A 19,686-nucleotide genomic window follows, 5' to 3' on the forward strand; every position below is an offset into this window, starting at 1 on the left:
TTGTATGCTCAGGAAATTGCTATTAAAGAGCAATTCTTCCTTAAACTTAATTTTTTCTGTAACTAACATGAGAAGTCTCATAAAGATTTCAGAAAAAAAGGAGTTGAACCACAGCAGGAGTTTTGACAGAAGATGTGACATTTGGGCTGGGCTTTGAATGAAAAGTGGAAATTATTAGATGAAAATACAATGTTAGAGGTAAAAGGAACATGGGACAAAGGTGAGACTGATTTGCTAATTTGACAAGAATGAGCAGAAAGTATTCCACATTGTGCAAAGTTGTGAGAGCTGAGTTAGAGAAAATATCATCTTAAAGTTCGGTCTTTAAAATACCATTTCCCGATCTATTGGAGTCCTTTCTTTTCCACAGTGACTATTACAAATTTTTCTCTCTAAGTCACCAAATTGTCTTACTCTCAGTAGATGACCTTGCCTTTTACTTTACTAAAAGAATTCTGCATTATCTTCTCTCTGCCTCAAGTTTTCTCTAGTGTTCGCTCCTGTTTCAGAAGAGATTTGTTTGTTCTTCTCCTTATTTGCAATGCCTTTCCTCCTGAAATGTTCCCTTAATCTTGCTGAAACCTCAAATTCCAATTTTCTTCTGTTGGACTTCTGAAGAGGCTCCTACACTTCCTGCCTACTCTTTCTCATTAATCACTTCACACCCCTCCATTTGTGGCCTTCCAATCTGGCTTCTCCCCACCCTTACTGACAGACCTCTTTCAGGCATGCCTTTGTCTCCAAATCCAAAATTTCTTTATCTCATTTCTTATCATTTCTTGGCAGCCTCAAACACGCTGATCATCTCCTTTCTGAAACTCTCTAATCCCTTGGCTTCCATGATCCTGAACTTTCCTGATTCCTCCATCTTACTAATTGCTCTCTCTTAGTTGTCATTATCTCCTCTTCCTCCTTCTCATACCTAAATATAGATATATCCCAGGTTCTTCTTCAAAAAATTTTTTTCTTCTCATTTTTAATTATCTTACCATGGCTCTAAATATTCTCTGTAAGAGAACTACCCCAGAACTACATCTCTCTCTGATTACTCTCATAAATGCAGACTTACATTTTTCTCTTGGTCATTGGACATCTTACAAGTACCTCGTCCTCAGCGCATCCAAAGGGAAACTTCTCATTTCCTGCACAGAAACCTCACCTTCTGATCCCCACGTCAATCCAAGCTCCCAGGAATGGAATTTCAGATTCATCTTTAAACCTTTCCTCTTCCTCCCCTTCTAACATTCTATCAGTGGACAAGTTGTTTTCATTGGATTTTGCAATGTTTTTCATGTCTGCTCTTTCTTTTCTATTTCTACTGCCATCGAGCCAGTTCAGGTCATCATGGCTTCTCATGCGGATTCTTGCAGTAGCCCTTTAATGGATTCTCTTTCTTAATTCTCTTCCCACTTCCACCTATACCACCTATTGTTGTGAGAGAAAGATTCTATATTCTGTCCTCATCGCTCCCTTGCTTAAAAGTCTTCCATCTCAGCTCATTGCCTACCAAATAAAGTTTAAACTCTCTAAAATACCCTTTAAAAACCCTCTATAAACTCGCAGTGATATATCTTTTTAGTCTTTTCTCTCATCACGCCCCCATGCTTTAAAGATTTAAGTTGATTCAAGCTATGTGCTAGTCCCTAAACATGCCCCATCTTTCCTGCCTCTTCACAGCACCTTTTCAAAAAACTTATTAAACACTCTATTTAAAACATTAAAGAAGTTTAAGAGAATAAACACCTGTAATTTCATCATTCTAAGACAACTGTTTTCATGTGTGCCTATTATTGCCTTGTCCTTTTCTACAATAATGAAGGTTTTAATAAGTGCAAACATTAATACTTATTTTTCTGTATTCTAGTTTTACTTGAGTTATTTTTTTAAGATTTTGTGTTCAAAATTATCACTGTAAAAGGCTGCATTACATTTGATGTACCACAGTTTATTTAAAAATTTCTGGTTTGGACATTTCAAATGCTCACAAGTTCTTGCTAGTGTAGACAATGTAGGCAATAATATAATAGTTTTAAATTAAAAATTATTTTGCTCAAGTTAGATTAATCCTAGGAGTAAATTTTCTTGGTTAAAAAGTTCATGATGCTCTTACTACATTTCTTAAATCTTCTTTCCACTTGAAATGTCTTCTCAATAATCTTTGTCTGTAACTCTTACTCACTTTCAAAGGCTCAAATGACTATGACCTCTTCCTTGACAATTTTCCTGCCGCCTCCTCCCAGACAGAAATCACCCTTGTGACATTTGAGCTCCTACAGCACACTGTTCTGTGAAAAGTGTTTATTTCATTCTAATAACCCTGAATTAATTAATTGTGTGTGTGTTGTATCTATTAATAGACTGGGGGTTACTTGAGAGCCCATCTGTTATTCTCCTTTGTGACTTCACCTAGAGATTTTCAATTATTTCAAGCTCTCTGAATTTTGTATTTCATCCAGATTCCCTATGTGTTTTAAGTAGAGGTCAGAGTGCAAGATGGAAGAAATTTGTCATATCAGTTCAGTATGACTTCTTGACAGGAAAATCTTGGGATTCTTGTGTCTTCTACCCTCAAAAAAAAGAAGAGAATATATTCGTTTGTGTTGCACCACCTCAAATTTACCACACAGGGCAGACTTTCATCCCAAAGGCAGAGAATGATATTACTAAAGAAGATTTGGAAATCTGGTTTCATAAACAGGATGTAGGGGAGACCCAGGAGAGAGTTTGGGTCCTAATTCTACTTTTTTCTCAATAGGTCATTTTAAGATATAACTGTTCTTAGCCTATTTTCCCAAAATGAGAGGTTAATTTTTACCTCATAAATTTTGGTTAATTTGAGGTTAATTTTTGCCTCCTCATTTGTCTCGTATTAAAATATGAGGCACATTCTAAGCTGCGATCCAAGCTTTCCGTTCTCTTTACAGACAGGAAATTAAACCCCTTGTTCCCCATTCATGTGTTGCTAATTCTGGTCTTAGACAACCACCACACTTGGTCTTTCCATATTTTGAGTGCAACATAAACACAGAGTGTTATGTAACCACAGTTGGTTACTATGAAGTTGTTTTTCAGTTCAATGAGAGAAAAATCTGAAACCAATTTTTACTTTTTAACCAAGAGGAAGATTTATTCAGAGGTGCATTTGCCAGTCTGCTCAGCTACAATGTCAGGGCACATTTTTGCCTCCAACTGAGCTTTCTTTATTTCCAGAGAATATTTTAGTTCCTCCATCGTTAAGCCATTTTCATTTAATCTTTGCATAAAGTTCTCTATGGCTTTGCAAAGTTCCTTATTTTCCTGAAAGGCAAGCTGAAGAGAGAGAAAAAAAATTTAAGTTCCAACTTAAGAACTGAGACCCAGTTCTCTCTAAAGCCTATGAATAGTGCTTACATCCCTGAGTGAGGGTTCAGAACCAGGTTAACTTAAGTAGGGATCTGGGTCTTCAACATAATGTTTAAATATACTTATTATTAAACTAAAGAGGAGAAAATTGACGTGTTCAGTGTTTTTTGGAGTTTAAAAGAATTTTAGAGACTTTTCACAGAAGAACTCCCAAGTCTAAGATATGAGTTTATGTATCTTGCTCTACAAAGCACACGAGACAACAACTCCACAGGGCCTCATGAGGAATTTGTGATGATAGTGGAAAATGGGAACCTCCATATATAAAAATGCAAGTTAATAGTTTATGAGCCCATCTGACAGGCCAAGGTCAACCTATTCAAATACATCCCAAATTGAACAGATATTTACTAAGCATGTGGCAGGAGCAATGACAGGCCCTAGAGATACAACTGTGAACAAGAGTCTACTACTTACAAGTGCCTTTTCCCCCTCAGAAGCTGGTTTGGGAGCTTCTTCGATCAATTCACAGACTGGAAGAGCACTGCTCCACTCCCCTTCCACGCACTGCTGTTCTTGTGTGCCCACTAAGCAGTATCTGAACAGAAATTAGATAGCAATGTACTTGGCCTTTCCACCTTATGAGCTGGGCAGCTAAAGCTGATTTTATGTCTTTGTATTTCAGTATTTCATGCTTTGATAGAACCCATCTCCCTGCTCCTGATCCATAATGTATGTTTAAGTTATCTCAGTATTACAAAGCAGTATAATAAAGTAAAACTACTCTTCTGAGGAGTGGAGAGGACCCAAGTGATGAGCCAACCCATAATATATGGAGAAGTAAGAAATTCTGAACATATGTGTTTACACACAGTTTTTGGGTAGGGAGGGTGAGAAGAGAAGCTCTTCATCATTTAGTAACTTTTTAAAAAGCATCCGTTATCTGTGCTTTTAAAAAGAGTAGACAGCTAGAGACAGCCATCAAATAAATCTTAGTGAACTGTCTAAAAAGGAGCTGCAGCTTTTAATCAGAAAAACACAGGAGTTGACTGCAGAGTTTGTTGGGGATACGTAATGAGATTGAAATGCTAGTGAGGGCACATGATCCTGAGTTAATAAGACTGAGGCAAGGGAAAGAAAAAGCCAGATCTATAAGGTAGGTGATCAGGTAACCTAAATTAAGGTTAGACTTTAATTAGGATATTTTAAAGATCTATACTCTAAATCATTCTATCTGCACTTCCATATGTTCTGTATTTCTGTAAGTTTTTCGTTATAAAAACACATTTTTAATACTTTATCTTTTCTTAACTAAGGAAAAAAAAGTGATACTTTAATTAGGATAAATAGGATCAGTCTGTCTTCTAGAGATTAAGGAAAGCTGGTAGTGGACTAAAGCATCTCTCAAAATTAGAATGAGCTCAGAATCCTGAAGCAGCAGGAAATCAGAGGACCAGTTTGAGACCATGCTACTAGTCAATTAGCAAGATCTTATATTTGAAAGGCCACATGCACTTACCTCTTTTCACAATAATAAGTAATGGTAGATCCTGAGCTGAAATCTTTTCCTTCAAAATAGCCATGAGCTGGATACCCAGGAGGGCCACAGTCTCCTGAGAGACAGGAGTATAGAAATGACAGTGGTAAAGTTCAGTTATGCTCAATTAACAGCACCCCCAAATTTATGACTGTCTATACCAGCACCTGCTGTCTTCATAGCATCATAATTGGGAATCTGGAATATGTTCTCCATTCATTTCCTTCTGGTCAACATCATATTGGTCCATGGGAAAGACCCCCTCCCCCCCAGCTCATCCTCCAGTCATTAGTGATTTGAGAGTATTTTTTGATTGGCAGGAGCTCCAGGAAAGGAAGCTTAAGTTGTAGGAATGTTAACTGTCAGCGTACAAGAAAAGAAAAATTGATCACATGTAGAAGTGGAAGAAGTAAAGTAACTCTGAGATAGGAGATAAATGGTGTGAGCTCAAATGGAGGTTGACATCCCCTGTGAGACAGAGTTGTGAATATGAGACCTTCAGAAAAACAGAAAATGGAGCTCAAGCAGTGGGGATGAATCTATAGAAACTGTGGAGAGATGGACAAGGTACTAGATGTTAGGAGTTTGGGTTCTGGTTCTTCCAGTAGCCATGGAGCACTAAAGAAGCCATGTCATCCCTCTTGACTTTTTTCCTAACCCATGAGTGGGTTAAATGATATTATCTCTAACGTCCTTTTTTACTCTGAGATTGAGTCTAGACATGTTGATCAAGATTAGAGGCTGAATCAAGAATAATTACATAGGTGTATATTTATTGAAACATAAAAATCTTCAAAACAAATAATTGCCTAAAAACAGCAAATCATTAAAGAGCATGTATAATAATACTATTTATGTAAAATATAGTCATACACAAACATAAAAAAAGTGAAGTCTGAAAATTATATATCAAAGTACTCTGCTAACCCTGGGTGGTAGGTTTGTAGGTAATTAACTGTTTTCTTCTTTTATTTTCTGAATTTTCTACAACTGAAATTAATTACTTGAGCAGTTAATAAGTAATTGTTAAAATATCAAAAGCCGAGTTCAAAAGCTGTATAGAGGAAAGGAAAAAAGAATTTCAAGAAGTTGATTAAGAAATTCCTGTTTAGACAGGGTTTCTCTGGTGACTTTTAAGAGTACAATTTTGAACAGAAGGAGATGATGTTGATCCTGGATCTAAACAGAAAAGAATCGGCTTTATTCGAAGACCTAGGCAGCTTCCCCAAGAATCGGACAATGAACTAAAACAAAAAAACAGAGATCCTGGATTCTGCAGCTAGCAAGAGAACTACTGAATTAAAGGAGAGTAAAATAGAGAAGGCCTGAAAAAAATAAATACTTTACACCTGTCAAGCTAATGATGTAAATGATTTTATGTTTGTAATTTAACAGCATGTAGTATATATTTTAAGTAATCCCAAACTATATAAATAAGGATATATATAGTTTCTGCTTTTAAACAGCCTATTTATTACTTTAATAGCTACTTCCAAAATACATCTAAAGAATGATATCACTTTCTCTCACTGACATAAGTGGCTGGCCCCTCATATACTGAATGATATTAAATGTAATAAATTTTTTTAGCTAATCTGATTAGTAAAAAGTTATATCTAATTTGAACATCCATTTCTATAATTATTAGTAATGTTTAATAGTCTTTCATAAATTTGAGAGATATAAATGCCTTTTGGGACTAATTTTGGAATTGTCTATCTTTAAGATTTTCTTACAAAACTAAATATACTCTTACCATATGATTCAGCAATTGCTTAGTATTTACCCAAAGGATTTGAAAACTTGTATCTACACAAAAACCTGCACACAATGTCTATAGAAGCTTTATTCATATTTACCAAAACTTGGAAACAAATGAGATGTCTTTCAGAGATAAATGGATAAAATGTGGTGCATCCAGAAATGAAATATTATTCAGCGACAAAAAGAAATATGCTGTCAAGCCACAAAAAGACATAGAGGAACCTTAAATGCGTATTATTCAGTGAGAGAATCCAATCTGAAAGTCTACCCCTCTATGTGATTCCAACTACATGACAGTCTGAAAAAGGCAAAATGATGGAAACAATAAAAATATCAGTGGTTGAGAGGGGTGGGGGAAGTAGAGAGATGAATAAGCAGAGTATAGAGGATTTTTAGGGCAGTGGAAATACTGTTCAATATTACAAAGATGGGTACATGTCGTTATATATTTGTCCAAATCCTTAGAATGTACAACTCCAAGCACGAGCCCTAATGTAAAGTATGGATTTTGGGTGATTATGATAAGTGATGGTGATAATGGGAGAGGCTACACATGTGTGGGGGTAGAGGGTATAGGGGAATCTCTGTACCTTCTTCTCAGTTTTATTGTAAATTTAAACTGCTCTTTAAAAAAAAGTCTTTAAAAAGATAAATAAATTCATAATATAGATATATACCCTTCCAAATGAGATTTTTAAATTAATTTTTTGTTTCATAATTTTTAATTTAAAATTCTGGTTGGTATTGCACTGTAATACTAAGTATGCCCATTCATGATCATGGCATATCTTTTCTTTTATTTAAGTCTTACTTTATGTCTTTCAGTAAATTTTCATGTAAGTCTCATGAGTGGAATTATTTTTACATTTCAATATTAACCTAATAATTATTACTAGAAAGCAAAATTATTGATTTTTCAATATTTATTTTGTATTCAAAAATTAAGTTTTTGGTAGAATTTCTTGTATCTTTTAAGTATATTTGCAAATAATGATATCCTGCAATTCAGCAATTACTCTGAGACTATACTATAGAAATAATAGAATAGCATAGACATAAAGGTATATATGTATGTGTACACATATATATGATAATATTCATTTCAGCATTGTTTGTAATAGCAAAAGTAGAGAAACATCAATATGAGATATATGGACTAAGTTATGGAAATCCACATGCAGTTATTAAAAAGTAGGAGATAGAGCTACACATACTGATCTGTGAAAGATTCTCATGTATATTGTTATATGAAAAAAAGCAATATGAAAACTATGTATTGGAAAATCCCATTTTTGTAGGTATGTAATGTGTGTAGGTATGTGTGGGTGTATTTGTTTATGTAAAATGTCTGCATAAACATAAGAAAACATCATAAAATAAACACATCTAACTCCCTCTGAGAGCTGTTATACTGTAGTGATAGAAGGAGGTGCTTGTAACTTTTATTTTATATAATTTTATTATGGATGAGTTATGGTTTTTCCCCCTGTTTTTGTGTATTTTTCAAATAAAAACTTTAAGTCACTATCTTGAAGTTAAAAAAAAAAAAAAGTCAGACGCCCCAAACTTCCCTATATATTCGACCTGGTAGGACAGGAATGCTACTTAAGAAAAGAAAAAAATGGTATGTGCTGTTTGAATGCTGTTCCTGTCCATAAAATACATCGCCTGAATTGAGGTTCTCTCTGTGAGCTCCACTTGTTTCTTGGCCGCTTGTTAAATCCTAAACCCTTTCCAGATACAAAAAAAGAGAAAGCATCGCAGGAATGTGGCAAATGCCTGGGGTGCCACTACTGATCAGTATCTTTGAGATTTGAATGCTGTGTTTCTCTTGTACTTACTGCTTTTGCAGACAGGAAGGGGAGGCACCCAGGTGTGGTCCTCTAGGCACTGGCTCCAATTGCTGCCCTTGAGGATGTAGTGCTCATTGCACTTAAATGTGATTTTGTCACTCACATTCACAGGCCCCTGAAAACTGGACTCACCATTCACCAGTACAGGGTCAGGACAGTGGCCCACTGAAGAAGAAAACAGACAGCAGTCTGAAAGGGCCAGGCTGACCTCCTCAGATTTCATTGAGAAAACAGGAAATTAGAGTTAAAACTGCACTTTTTAAAAGGGACTACTATACGGTACCAAACCATATCAATGCAGGATGAGAAAAGACTGGGTTGGCCTAAGTGTGGAAGAAAAGGTCTTGATCATTCACAAGATTGACAACTGGCACATGAGCTTACTAAAAGAAATGACGTATATAGCTGGAAATTACCAACAGCATGTTTATTATCCTGGTATGTTAAGCATTACTCAAAAATTCTTGAGTCTATGTTTGAGGCAAGTGTTTCCTTCCCTTTTATACAGCCAAATATATACATTACTCATCATTTTTTACTTTGTTTTTTTTTCCAGGTGGAAAAACAGGAGAGAATGCAGAGGAATGTGAATTTGGTCATATGAATGAAAGATAAACATGCTGGTGTGCTTTACTCTAGGTATACAGGAGAACTAATCTGGTTATTCCTAAAAAATAGTAATAATAGAGAGGATATGGAATAATTCTCCACATCTATAGACACTACAAATGAGTTTTGTGAACTTGAACATATAACTTAGATCTCAGTTATCATACATGTAAATTGAGAACACAAAATTATCCCAGTTCAAGTTACATGATGAATGAAATAAAATATGATATATTTACTTCAAATTAATAACAATGCTACAAAGCAGAATTATTGATTGAAAAAAAAGAATAGTCATATGTTGATAATTATTGAAGGTGGGTAATAAAGACATTGAGTTCATTTTGTTATCTTTTGCATAAGTTTAAAATTTTTCATAATAAAAAAATTTTAAAGCAGTATAATATTAAACAAATTACAGCCAAAAAACGTCATTCCAATATATGGTAGAAATTCTTTACTTCTTGTAGGGGTGACTGAATCTACTAAGAGCTGATCATGTACCATCCAAAAGAAGTTCCACCACTAGAGTGCTTTAAAAATGGATTCCTGGAAGTTGAGAACTTGTTTCTTTATAAGTTTTAACATGGCCTCCTGGAGGTAGGATACGAAAGAATGCAGGAAGATGACAAGATGGACAAAGAGGCAGAAAGATCAAACTTACAGTGGCACTTGGGAGTGGGGGTATTCCACTCCTCAGAGGCATTGCAATAAAAGGTTTTCTCTCCTACCAGGTGGAAGCCCGTAAGACAAAGGTAAGTCCCCAGAATTTGTCCTTCCGTCTCCTTTACAACAAATATGCTATTGTTCACTGAAGGAAGTTCTGGACAGCTCTTCGCTGCAAAGACTGCAAGGACAAAGGAAAGATTCACTTGGCATACTGTGTGCTATGAGGAAGCTCTTATTAGATTCCCCCATCCAACTATCTTTTTGCTGGATTATTGTTTCTGATTCCTTTTACTCATCCATGTTTGTGTCCATCCACATCCCTCCCTCCCCAAGAATTCCCAAAGTTTTGTTTTCAAAAGGATAACAGGAATTTCACTCAAATCCAGCCATACATTATTTACTCACAAAGAAACCATCCCCCTTCCAAACAGCAGCCCTGGAGGTTATCGCAGATAAGACCTCTCAAGATTTTGAAACTGGTACTGGTTTCGTAGAAGGTGAAAGTAAGCAGGTAGCCACTCACTTCACTGACTAGAATTCATCATTAAATATTTACTAAGCCCCCTACACAGAACAGAGTATTAAGCTGAGTAATTTGAGATTTTTCGACAAAGCAAATACCTTTCGTTGATTTAAATTTCACTAAAACCCAAGAGAGAATGCCTCCTAAGCCACAAACTGATAGTTTGCCTTGTAAATTGAACTTAAGCATACATACCATCTGAGTCAGAAATCAGCCACACTACCACGAGATAGCACACAAACCAAAAAAACATCTTGTGATGATCAATTGCTTGAACCAGACTGGAATTAACCCAGCCCAGGCACCTGATTTGGATCAAAATAGATCTTCTAACACTGATTAAGATCAGACCAACCACCTTCTCTTAGGCAAGGGGTTGTATTGATTCTCCTTCCCTGGAAAGAATGCAAAAAAAAAAAAAAAAAAATCACTAAACACTGTTGGTTTAAAAAAAAATCTGCAACAGGAAATAAAGACAGCTCTAAGGAAATTGGTACAGAGAAGGGTGGGAGAGACTTTGCAAAGATGCAAAGCAGTGGTAAAAGAGCTGCCAGTTTTAAAACTCAGTCTCAGAAATTGCCAAGTTCTTTTCACGGAAATCTAGTTGATCAATCCCTTTGAACAGCAGGCTTATCCTTCCACAACAGACTTGGGCCAAATGGTCTTGCCATGACCTTCACTTCTGTCAATATTTGCCAGTGTTTATAGTCCACCTTCTGCAACTCCCTCCAGCATTGCGGGAGGAGGAAGGCATGCCAATCCTAGGTGCTTTTCCAAGTAAAATCTAACTCCGGGTGCTACCTCATCCCCCTTTCTCAAATATCAGATATCCTAAGCTGTAAGCAGCACTGAAGACTGAAAACTCAGGGAAGTTAACTGACCCTACTTGTCTCTCATCTTCCAGAGACAAGTAAGGTCAGTTAACTTCCCAGCAAGGAGCTAGTCCTCTTTGATTTCAAACTTGAGAAGAACTCCCAAGTCCTGCAGTCATACATTGTCCTCATTTGCCAGGCCTGCGCCAAGCTTCCCATGTGGGCCTGCAGGAGTTGGCCTGAATCAGGAGTCAACCAAATGAACTGAGAGAGAGATGAGGAAAATGCTTTGATATCAGGAATTAAATAATGTAAAATTGTTTGGGGGCTCTCATAGCTTCTTGTTCATGACTATTACAATGATTAGATTTGTCCATGCTCCAATTATAAAACTGGGGTAAAATTCCTACAAAATTTTAGGTTTTAGAAAAATAATAAATATAAAGTATAAGGGCACAGTAAGGTCTCAAATGTTGTTCTTTTCCCCATCCATTAGCATTACTTTGTAATGATTTGTTCATGTCTTTCTCCTCCACTAGACAACTCTAGGACAGGGAATCTGCCTTGTCTGTGTTTGTGTTCCTGTCCTCTGCACTCCAGAATGCAAAGTAGAACTGTCTGCTAAATGAGTAAAAGCAGTGCAGGATACACGAAAAGAACACAGTCATCCAAAAACTCTACCACAGCCTCTCAAAGCCACACTGATAATTTATCATTTATTGTATACTGCTTTTATAGTTTTTCCATATCTTATTTTTGCTCAACTAATATATGGGCTCCTAGAGTACAAGCACTTCTTAAGTATAATTTTCAAAAAGTTAATCATATGACACATAAATATAAAATGAGTATGTGTCAAAGATTTTTACTCAACTCATTAATTAATGAGGGGACCATTAAGATGCTACAAGTAGTTCAGAGGATTTGAGAAACAGATTTATATAGTCAGTCAATTAAAGACATTCTGAAATGACTTTTTTAATAGGTGCAAAAATGGCAATATCATAGAGGGCAATAAACTTTAATATTTGGAATCAGTTTTTTCAATCGATGGAAATTAATCGAATCTGCTGGATAAAATTAATTTGCTTTGCTATCATCATAATCATTTGCATCATTCTCAGGAAAGAATCACTTGCATTCCTATCCATTTGTACAAATTAACCTTTACTCTCATTGGATAGTTTTTAAAAAAAAGCCTGATTAATAGAAAGTCAATCAAAATTATACACTCATATGAAATCAATAATCCCCAGAGAAGGTCTTTTAGACAATACTCAGGATTCCACTGGAAAGTTTCTCCAATGATCTCTTTTTGCCCATTTCTAGGCTTTGAGTAATTTTTCTTAGCACGCACATATTCTACTTCTTGAGGAATACGTGTTTCTCAGTATCTAACATACGTAATGTTTTACAACAAATGGTTTTTAAAAGTGAAGGAAAATTTTGTTCATTCCTACCTAAACATGAGCATAAAATAGATTATTACAAATGGTTTATTCAGATTCAGATTAAGACTTTAGAAAAGTGCTATATTTCTTATAATATTCTTTTACTAACATTTCTCCATGAAATGTAAAAATATTTACACTAAGTGGGATATATAGAGACTATAAATACCCTCACACAGTTAGGTCAGGTTTTGTTGTCAAATAAACTAGAAGAAAACTTTTTTTTCAAAGCTATTTAGATTTTGGAATTACGTATAAGGAGTTATGAAATCATGTTTTATTATGAGTGTCCAAGGCTGGATAAATTAATAAATACGCCCTTTTAGACCTTTGAACCTTGAGAACAATGATCTAATCCAGATTGCTTTCTGGAGAACTGGGGTAATAGGTCAGGAGCAGAAGTTGCACTCACATTGGTTTGATTGTTTTACAAAGGAATGAGCAGGCAGTAATTAGTGGAAATGATTAGAAGGTGAGGGACAAAGGAGTAGAAATACAAGAGTCAGCAATGTGTAGGCTGGGGGAAGAGTTGTGGGTAGTTAAATGAGGGGCACACGCTGTGTGAGAGACTGTAAGAGAATTGGGAAAAGATGATTTTAAGAAGTTCTACGGTATGTTAGAAACAGATTCCCTTTGGTCTTTGTCAAGATAATTCAGAAAAGATTTAAACTGCTTCTCCAATTACTTTTTACATATCGACATGATAGTTCTTCAATGCCTCACCAAGAAAAAATTGGGCCAGAAAAGTAGCTTTTATGCAGATTACGTGAGAATAAAACTAATATAAATTTTCTAAAGGTCAAATTGTTCATGAAATATTTTAGTGTAAGCTTTGATTGTGAGTCAAGATCAGACTTGATGAATGAAAACTACTAAGTGATGGCAGCATAACCTCAAAGATTACCGCTGCCTGCTTTGTTACATCCCTTCAGGCCTGCTACAAAGTCCTTGTTAACTCCTGAAGCAGATTGCTATTCATTACCAATATCCATTTCATCCTTCTTCTTTAGTAATTAAACCCCATAATTATAGCTGGTACAAGGCCACGTGGAATTTTAAAAAAATAAAATAAAATAAAAAATTTCCAGCTTGCCTTGCAGCTAGCTCTATAGCCATTTGACTAAGTTTTGGCCAACAGGATGTGAGCATAAGTGTTGTGTGTAGCATCTAGAAAATATCCTTTGAAAAATTGGTATGACCTTTTTTTGCTCTTTTTTGCTGATTAGAATGTAGATATGATTCCCGTAGCTTGAGTAGCTATATTGTGCTGAGGTAGAATCCAACGCATTTTGAGGATGATGAGCTAACATGTTAGAAGGACCTGGGTCCTTGATAATTGAGGAAGCTCCATTCCAATTCTAGACTGCTTATCTCCAAACTTCATTGTAGGTGACATATATAAGGTGCTAGTAGTTTGGGACACCTTCAGCTGAAACCAACTCTAATCTGAAACATGATAAGTGCAAGAAAATAAGAGTCAAACCATCATTTGAGTAAAATGACCAGAAAAGAATGTTTAATAGACTTTATTAAATCATGCCCAGAGATTATTTCCCATCTCATCCATAAATTCTGAAAAGGCAATGGATAGAAGAGGAGAGCTCCTAGGAAGCAAAAAAACTGAATGTAAACCATAAGGTAAGTGGGGTCAGTAATGAAGAGAATCCAAATGGATCAACAAGCTCTTTTCTGAAATTAAGCTGGATGGTCAGTGAAGGGCATCACTCTTTTCAAAGCTAGGCCCCATTGCATCTGGAATGCTGCTTCCCAAGGGTTCTTCTGCTTCTGAAATTATTTTACTTAATTGCAAGGGGAAACTCACCTATAAGATCTGACCTAGTTTTCATAGATAAGATATTGCATACAACCAAAACGAATATTTAAAAGCCTTTGGAAATTCAGAAGGGCGCTCTGAAGAGAGCTGCTCTTCCTATAATGACTAAAGTAATGCAGCTGGCATTGGCTTAATGAGAATAAAAGACTGTGCCCTTAAGTTTTTAAGAAAAAGAAACTATTACTCTCCATTAGTGATGCTATCTCACTACACTCCATTCAAATTCTTAAATATTCCACTATGTCAAGTAAAAAAAGGGAGCATTTCAGAATCTCATATATTCTCTTTTGCCGCGGTCCAGCCACGACAGGATCCAGGGGGCCCCAAAGGTGGGCAAGGCGTCGGCGCGGGAGACAGTCGACTACGCAACTCAGAGGCGGTGTGACACTGTTCCGTTTTATTGTGATTTGAGTACAACTTTTATACTTTTTATTTTGGCATTTGATTATACTTTGTGGTTAAGGTAGCAGGGAGTTAAATTTCTGTGGTTAGGCGAAGCAGAAAATCTTATAGAGTATATTATTATTAATGTTCATGATTAACTAGTACGTTTTTCTCTCAATCATTAGAACAGAACTACCTGATGGAACAATCTAAACTTTTAATTCTTATATCTATTACGTAAGATACGGTTTGATTTAAGTAAAGGTGATAGATAGATGTATTCGTAACAGCAAGCATTGGCTTGTGGGCAGACATTGTTCTTCTGCCTGAAGAAATCTTTTAAATGCTATTTGATTTATGCTATATCTAAAGTTCAAGCTGAACTTTTCTCATAGCTGTTCAAAAGTTTCCTTGGTGCAGTAATGAGGAAAATATTTATAAAAATCAGTTTTACAAAGCTGCTTTTATAAGCTAAGTTTCTGTTCCTTTGTTTTTAAGCACCAAGGAGATCCTGACCTAGCCAGCCTTTCTATGAAACTTAAACTACTATAAGGCACATGAATTCTATCTTTATTCACTATATGTATACTATCTTTATTATAAGCTTCTGTATAAGGCAAAGGAAGATCAGGTAATCTTTTCATACTATTAGCCCCCCTAGGTGGATACCAGAGTTTTCTATTTATCCACTAGGCCACAAAAGGAGGCCCTTCTATAGTAGGCACAGGCTTATGAGTAAATTTCTTATCCTTTACTAATTTTTCTACTAACTGCGTGGGAACAGGAGTATAAACTGGTTCCAGTAATTCAGCTTGTTATAATTTATTCATAATATCTTTAAGAGGCGCGTCAAAAGGAATTTCCCTTAATAATTGTTCAAATAAAGGGTTTACGCATTCTGGACACGTCAGGGTGACTAGAGCTAATTCCATACGCGGGGAATTTACTATGTTTTCCTCAGAGCCAATTTTGAGGAAATCCATATATATAGCGTTTACACTTACTAGAATTTGTGCTACCCAAATTCCCTCTATTAATAGGATCATTTCTAAGAAACCAATTATCCCTAAACACATGCCACGTCCTCGTTCTTGACGATGCATTCCTTGAAGCCTCTGTCCCCATCTCCGGACCTTGTCACCCAGTAGGGTAGAAAGAGGATGCGGCACTCTTTTGCTTAAAAAGTTATTATTAAATGGATGTCTTTGTCAAAAAAAAACAATTTTTTTAAAGGGAAATGGCATGCGCATATGTGATTATTATCTAACCCCTAGTTTCCTACCCTGAGGTCCAGACATAGGTTTCAGGTCATGACCTCTCCTAAACTATACGCAAAACTTACACGTGTCTGCCTTTTACTGAGTAGAGCCCTTCGCTTTTGTCAAATTCTCAAATGAGTTCAAGACAATGTAGTTTGGATGGTGCAGAATATGTCAGACCATAAAAGCATGATGATGAGCTATAGCCAGACTGCCACAGGAAGTGCCAGCAGGGTTGTCACCAACAAGGGCAAGGCTGACCCTCCTCACAGTGAGTCCCTAGTGAAGACTCTGGAGAGGCTGAAGACATGATGTAATAGTTAAGGCTACAGAAATAAAAGAAATAATGACCATCACCCAACACTGGAGCACTCTCTGAATAGTCATTTTCTAATCTTGTCATCTTTGTTAAGTTCCTAGCTACATATAAAAATAATAGTATGTTATGTGCTTGTTGGGCCTTCGGTTTTGCAAATCTTACTGTTTACCTGCTTCTGAGTTATGGGCTTTGACAAAAACTCCATCAGTGTTGAGGCGAATCACTCAATAAAGGTGTTCATTCGCCTATCTGTAAAACAGGGTAAATGATCCCAGACACTCCTAGCCTTCTACAAATGGTGGCTTGATTGTTGTTGAATAAGAAAACACTTTCAAAGGCGCTTGGAGATCTTTCCAAGGAAAATACAGCCCTGACGCCCTCCCACTGTTGTTCTTCCTCCAGATATATTGTTAAAGCTCAATACATTTAGCAATACTTATCACTACTACCTCTCACTTCATTGCAAACTTAATTGCAAAATTGCAAATCATTCTCATGCTATCAGAGACCTTTGACTTACAGAACTTGTAATTACTCTGTTTCATTTTATCTCTATTGCTATTAACCCTAAAGAAAGTGTGCCAAGTTCCTTTATCATAAACATTTATATAACTATTATCAAATAATGGTTTTGGTCAAGGTCACTCATAAGGGGGAAGGCATCCCCAGTAGGGAGGGATGGGTTACAGAACTGCTGTTAACTATTTCCTTTCCAATAATAAACTTTAGAAAGAGCAGAAGGACTTTGTTTTAGCCACTGCATGGTAACAATAGGTGATCATTAAATATTTCTTAAAGAAATCTAGAAGGCTCTAGAATGTTGATGATGCATGATAGTAATGATCCCACTGATATCATTTGGAAAATGCTAATGGAACTTGATATAGACAGAAGCCACCAGTTAAAAACACAAGTTGGAAATATATACACGATAATTTGAGAATCATTTTAAAGAAGCTAGTTTCAAACACGTTTTACATGATAATATTTTGTGTATGTATAATGTACCAAATGTTATCTTCTTTGTGTGTGATTTAAAAAAATTGTATTTTTAATTAAAAATAACTTTTATTGTATTTCTTATTATGAAAGCAATACATATTACATATTTTAGCATAATTTTATTTATCCAGGAGATAAAACTTTTCTCCAGAGAAATGTCTCTTGATTTATACTTATAATAAAAATCAATGAGGAAAAAAAAGTATTCAATGAAATCCACTGTGCCTTAACATAGATATTATCCTTTTACAGAAAACAGATACTTAAATTCTGGAAATTTAATTTAAGTTAATATTATGGACATTAGACTTGAAAACTCAACCTACCTAAATTTCTACCAAAAAACTGACAACACAAAGTACCTTATATTCTGATTAAACACACGCAAACACTAATATGGGAACTTAAAGATACCATACATGGATGAATAACTAAATAAAAACATTTTCTGATCAACAAAAGGCAGTACGTATTGATGCAGAAAGAAATTTGCATCACAAAAACAAAATCATTACAGCACAGCATGTTATGAGCAGCCAGATGAAAATCACCTGCGACAGAGCAGTCAGGAGCCTTTCCGAAGGCACCTTTCTGCATATAAAGTAAGCTCCTAGTTGCTGGATGCTGAACTGCCTGCAGCCCAGCTCATCACATCTTAGGTAACAGCCACGTATCATCCACAGTATAAAAGAACCATTTGGGAAAAGCTACATTTCATTACTTTTCTTGCTACTCACCCTCTTGCCCAGCAAGTGGGCATCTAAATGAAAAGGGAAAAAATGTAAGAAGCTAAAAATTCACCATTCTTAAAAAAAAAAAAATAAATGATTTTGCTTGTAAGATATAATATCCTGTGAAGCTTCCATCCTCCTTCAAGAGGAGTGACATTAAAATCACATCTACAGAGACTTATTTGTACATCTGACAATCACTGATCTAAGGAATAATTACCTGGCTTATCTTTAAGGGAAACCAAATGACCAACGCACTTAGGGCTTGGTTCCTTCTGTACTCTCGATATTTTATATGAGAGACTGGTAGATCACAATAGTGATTAGCTAAGAGGCAGGCATCAGAAGACCAGAGGCTTTTAAAGTCACAGCCACAGCTTTCTTAAGAACCATATCATAATGACAAACTCCACAGAATGTCTCCCTGCACCTGTTTTTAAACCAAAAGAATTTGCTAGGAGTTGATTCCCAAGGAACCTCCTTTAGTTCTTCATGGGATGTAGACGGCACCCTACTTTTCTCTCCAGCCCTCACTCTCAATCACCAGAGATAACATTAGCCCTCTTCAGCTATGAGAGGTACACAGCATCAGGTAGAAAACACAGCAACTACAAAAGAGAACTTAGAAGATGGGTACCCATTTGGGGTAGTCTTACAGTCAGATCCTGTCCTCGAGGGGCCTGGAATAAGAAAAACTTCTCTAAAAGTTACTGCTGACACTGCTCTTCCACCACCACAGAAGAGACGTTTTCAGGACTGACTTTCTCAGATATCCTCCATTTACCTGGCGAATTTGTTTGTTTCCAATGTGACAAAAAAGTGAGTGCTAACTTATGTAAATTGTACTCTATCCTGCTCACTTGGAATGGATGCAGAGACCAGGCAGGCTTGCTGGAGTTCAGCTCTCTCACTTGGGGAAAAAAAAAAAATCTGAAGAGATGCATCTGCACTTTAGGCAAAGAATAGCCAGCTAAGGATAATCACAGGTAGGATGTTAAGTGCCAAAACGGAACAAGATTGGCCAACTTGGGCCAAAGCCAGCAAAGAGATCACAAAAACTAATCGGTTCAGTCTGTTAAACGTTTAGAGGCACAAAGAAGTTTTTTAGTGTACTTGATATTCCCATTAAGCATGAAGGAGAGAAATGTGGTGTTTTTCCAGGCCTCATTCTGGTGTCCCCAAATGTCCAATCCCCACTTCAATTTCTGTTCGAGCCTTGGTAGAGCTGACATTCAAGCTTTTCAGTAGATCCCAGTCCCCCGGAGAGGTCTGGCCTCAGTGGCCACATCGTTATGAGAGCAACGAGAGGGATGCCAGAGAAGAGTGTCTAGGCACAGCCAGGGAGGTCTCTGCCTAGGAGCCAGAGAGGAAGAGAAACAAAGCCATTAATTACACTACTGCCAAATGGCAGATAGAGGAGAGCAGAATCCCTCCCAACCCTTCTACTGCTTCCCCACTGCCCACATCCACGTACAGGCGTGCACACACTGGTGTGCTTGCATGCACCCCTTTACTCTTGGGAGTCAGACAAACTCTCATAACATAGTCACGGGCGTCCTTCCCGGAGAAACCAACCTCGTGCCATGTCGGACCAGGC

At 36.5% G+C, this 19,686-nt stretch overlaps 2 protein-coding genes across 3 annotated transcripts in view; both read right to left on the reverse strand.

Annotated features, from left to right (window-relative positions):
- Nucleotides 1-3,126: 3,126 nt before the first annotated feature.
- C4BPB (complement component 4 binding protein beta) lies at nt 3,127-10,550 on the reverse strand. The gene is made up of 7 exons (XM_025040487.1): nt 10,493-10,550; nt 10,180-10,305; nt 9,770-9,952; nt 8,485-8,661; nt 4,862-4,955; nt 3,820-3,940; nt 3,127-3,309 (listed from the first exon to the last, which is right to left on the reverse strand). Exons 1-7 carry the CDS (start codon nt 10,548-10,550, stop codon nt 3,127-3,129), a joined length of 942 nt encoding a protein of 313 aa, XP_024896255.1.
- Nucleotides 10,551-17,457: 6,907 nt separating this feature from the next.
- The window catches only part of PFKFB2 (6-phosphofructo-2-kinase/fructose-2,6-biphosphatase 2), a 26,675-nt gene continuing 24,446 nt past the window's right edge, over nt 17,458-19,686 (reverse strand). For both annotated transcript variants that reach the window (XR_003043438.1, XM_015597849.2), the window contains one exon: nt 17,458-19,442. Coding sequence is in view for 1 of the 2 variants with exons in the window: in XM_015597849.2 (XP_015453335.1) it covers nt 19,380-19,442 (63 nt within the window). In the remaining variant the exon portion in view is untranslated. The remainder of the gene's footprint in view (nt 19,443-19,686) is intronic.

The sequence above is a fragment of the Pteropus alecto genome, unplaced genomic scaffold (assembly GCF_000325575.1).
Source record: "Pteropus alecto unplaced genomic scaffold, ASM32557v1 scaffold359, whole genome shotgun sequence".
NCBI lineage: Eukaryota > Metazoa > Chordata > Mammalia > Chiroptera > Pteropodidae > Pteropus > Pteropus alecto.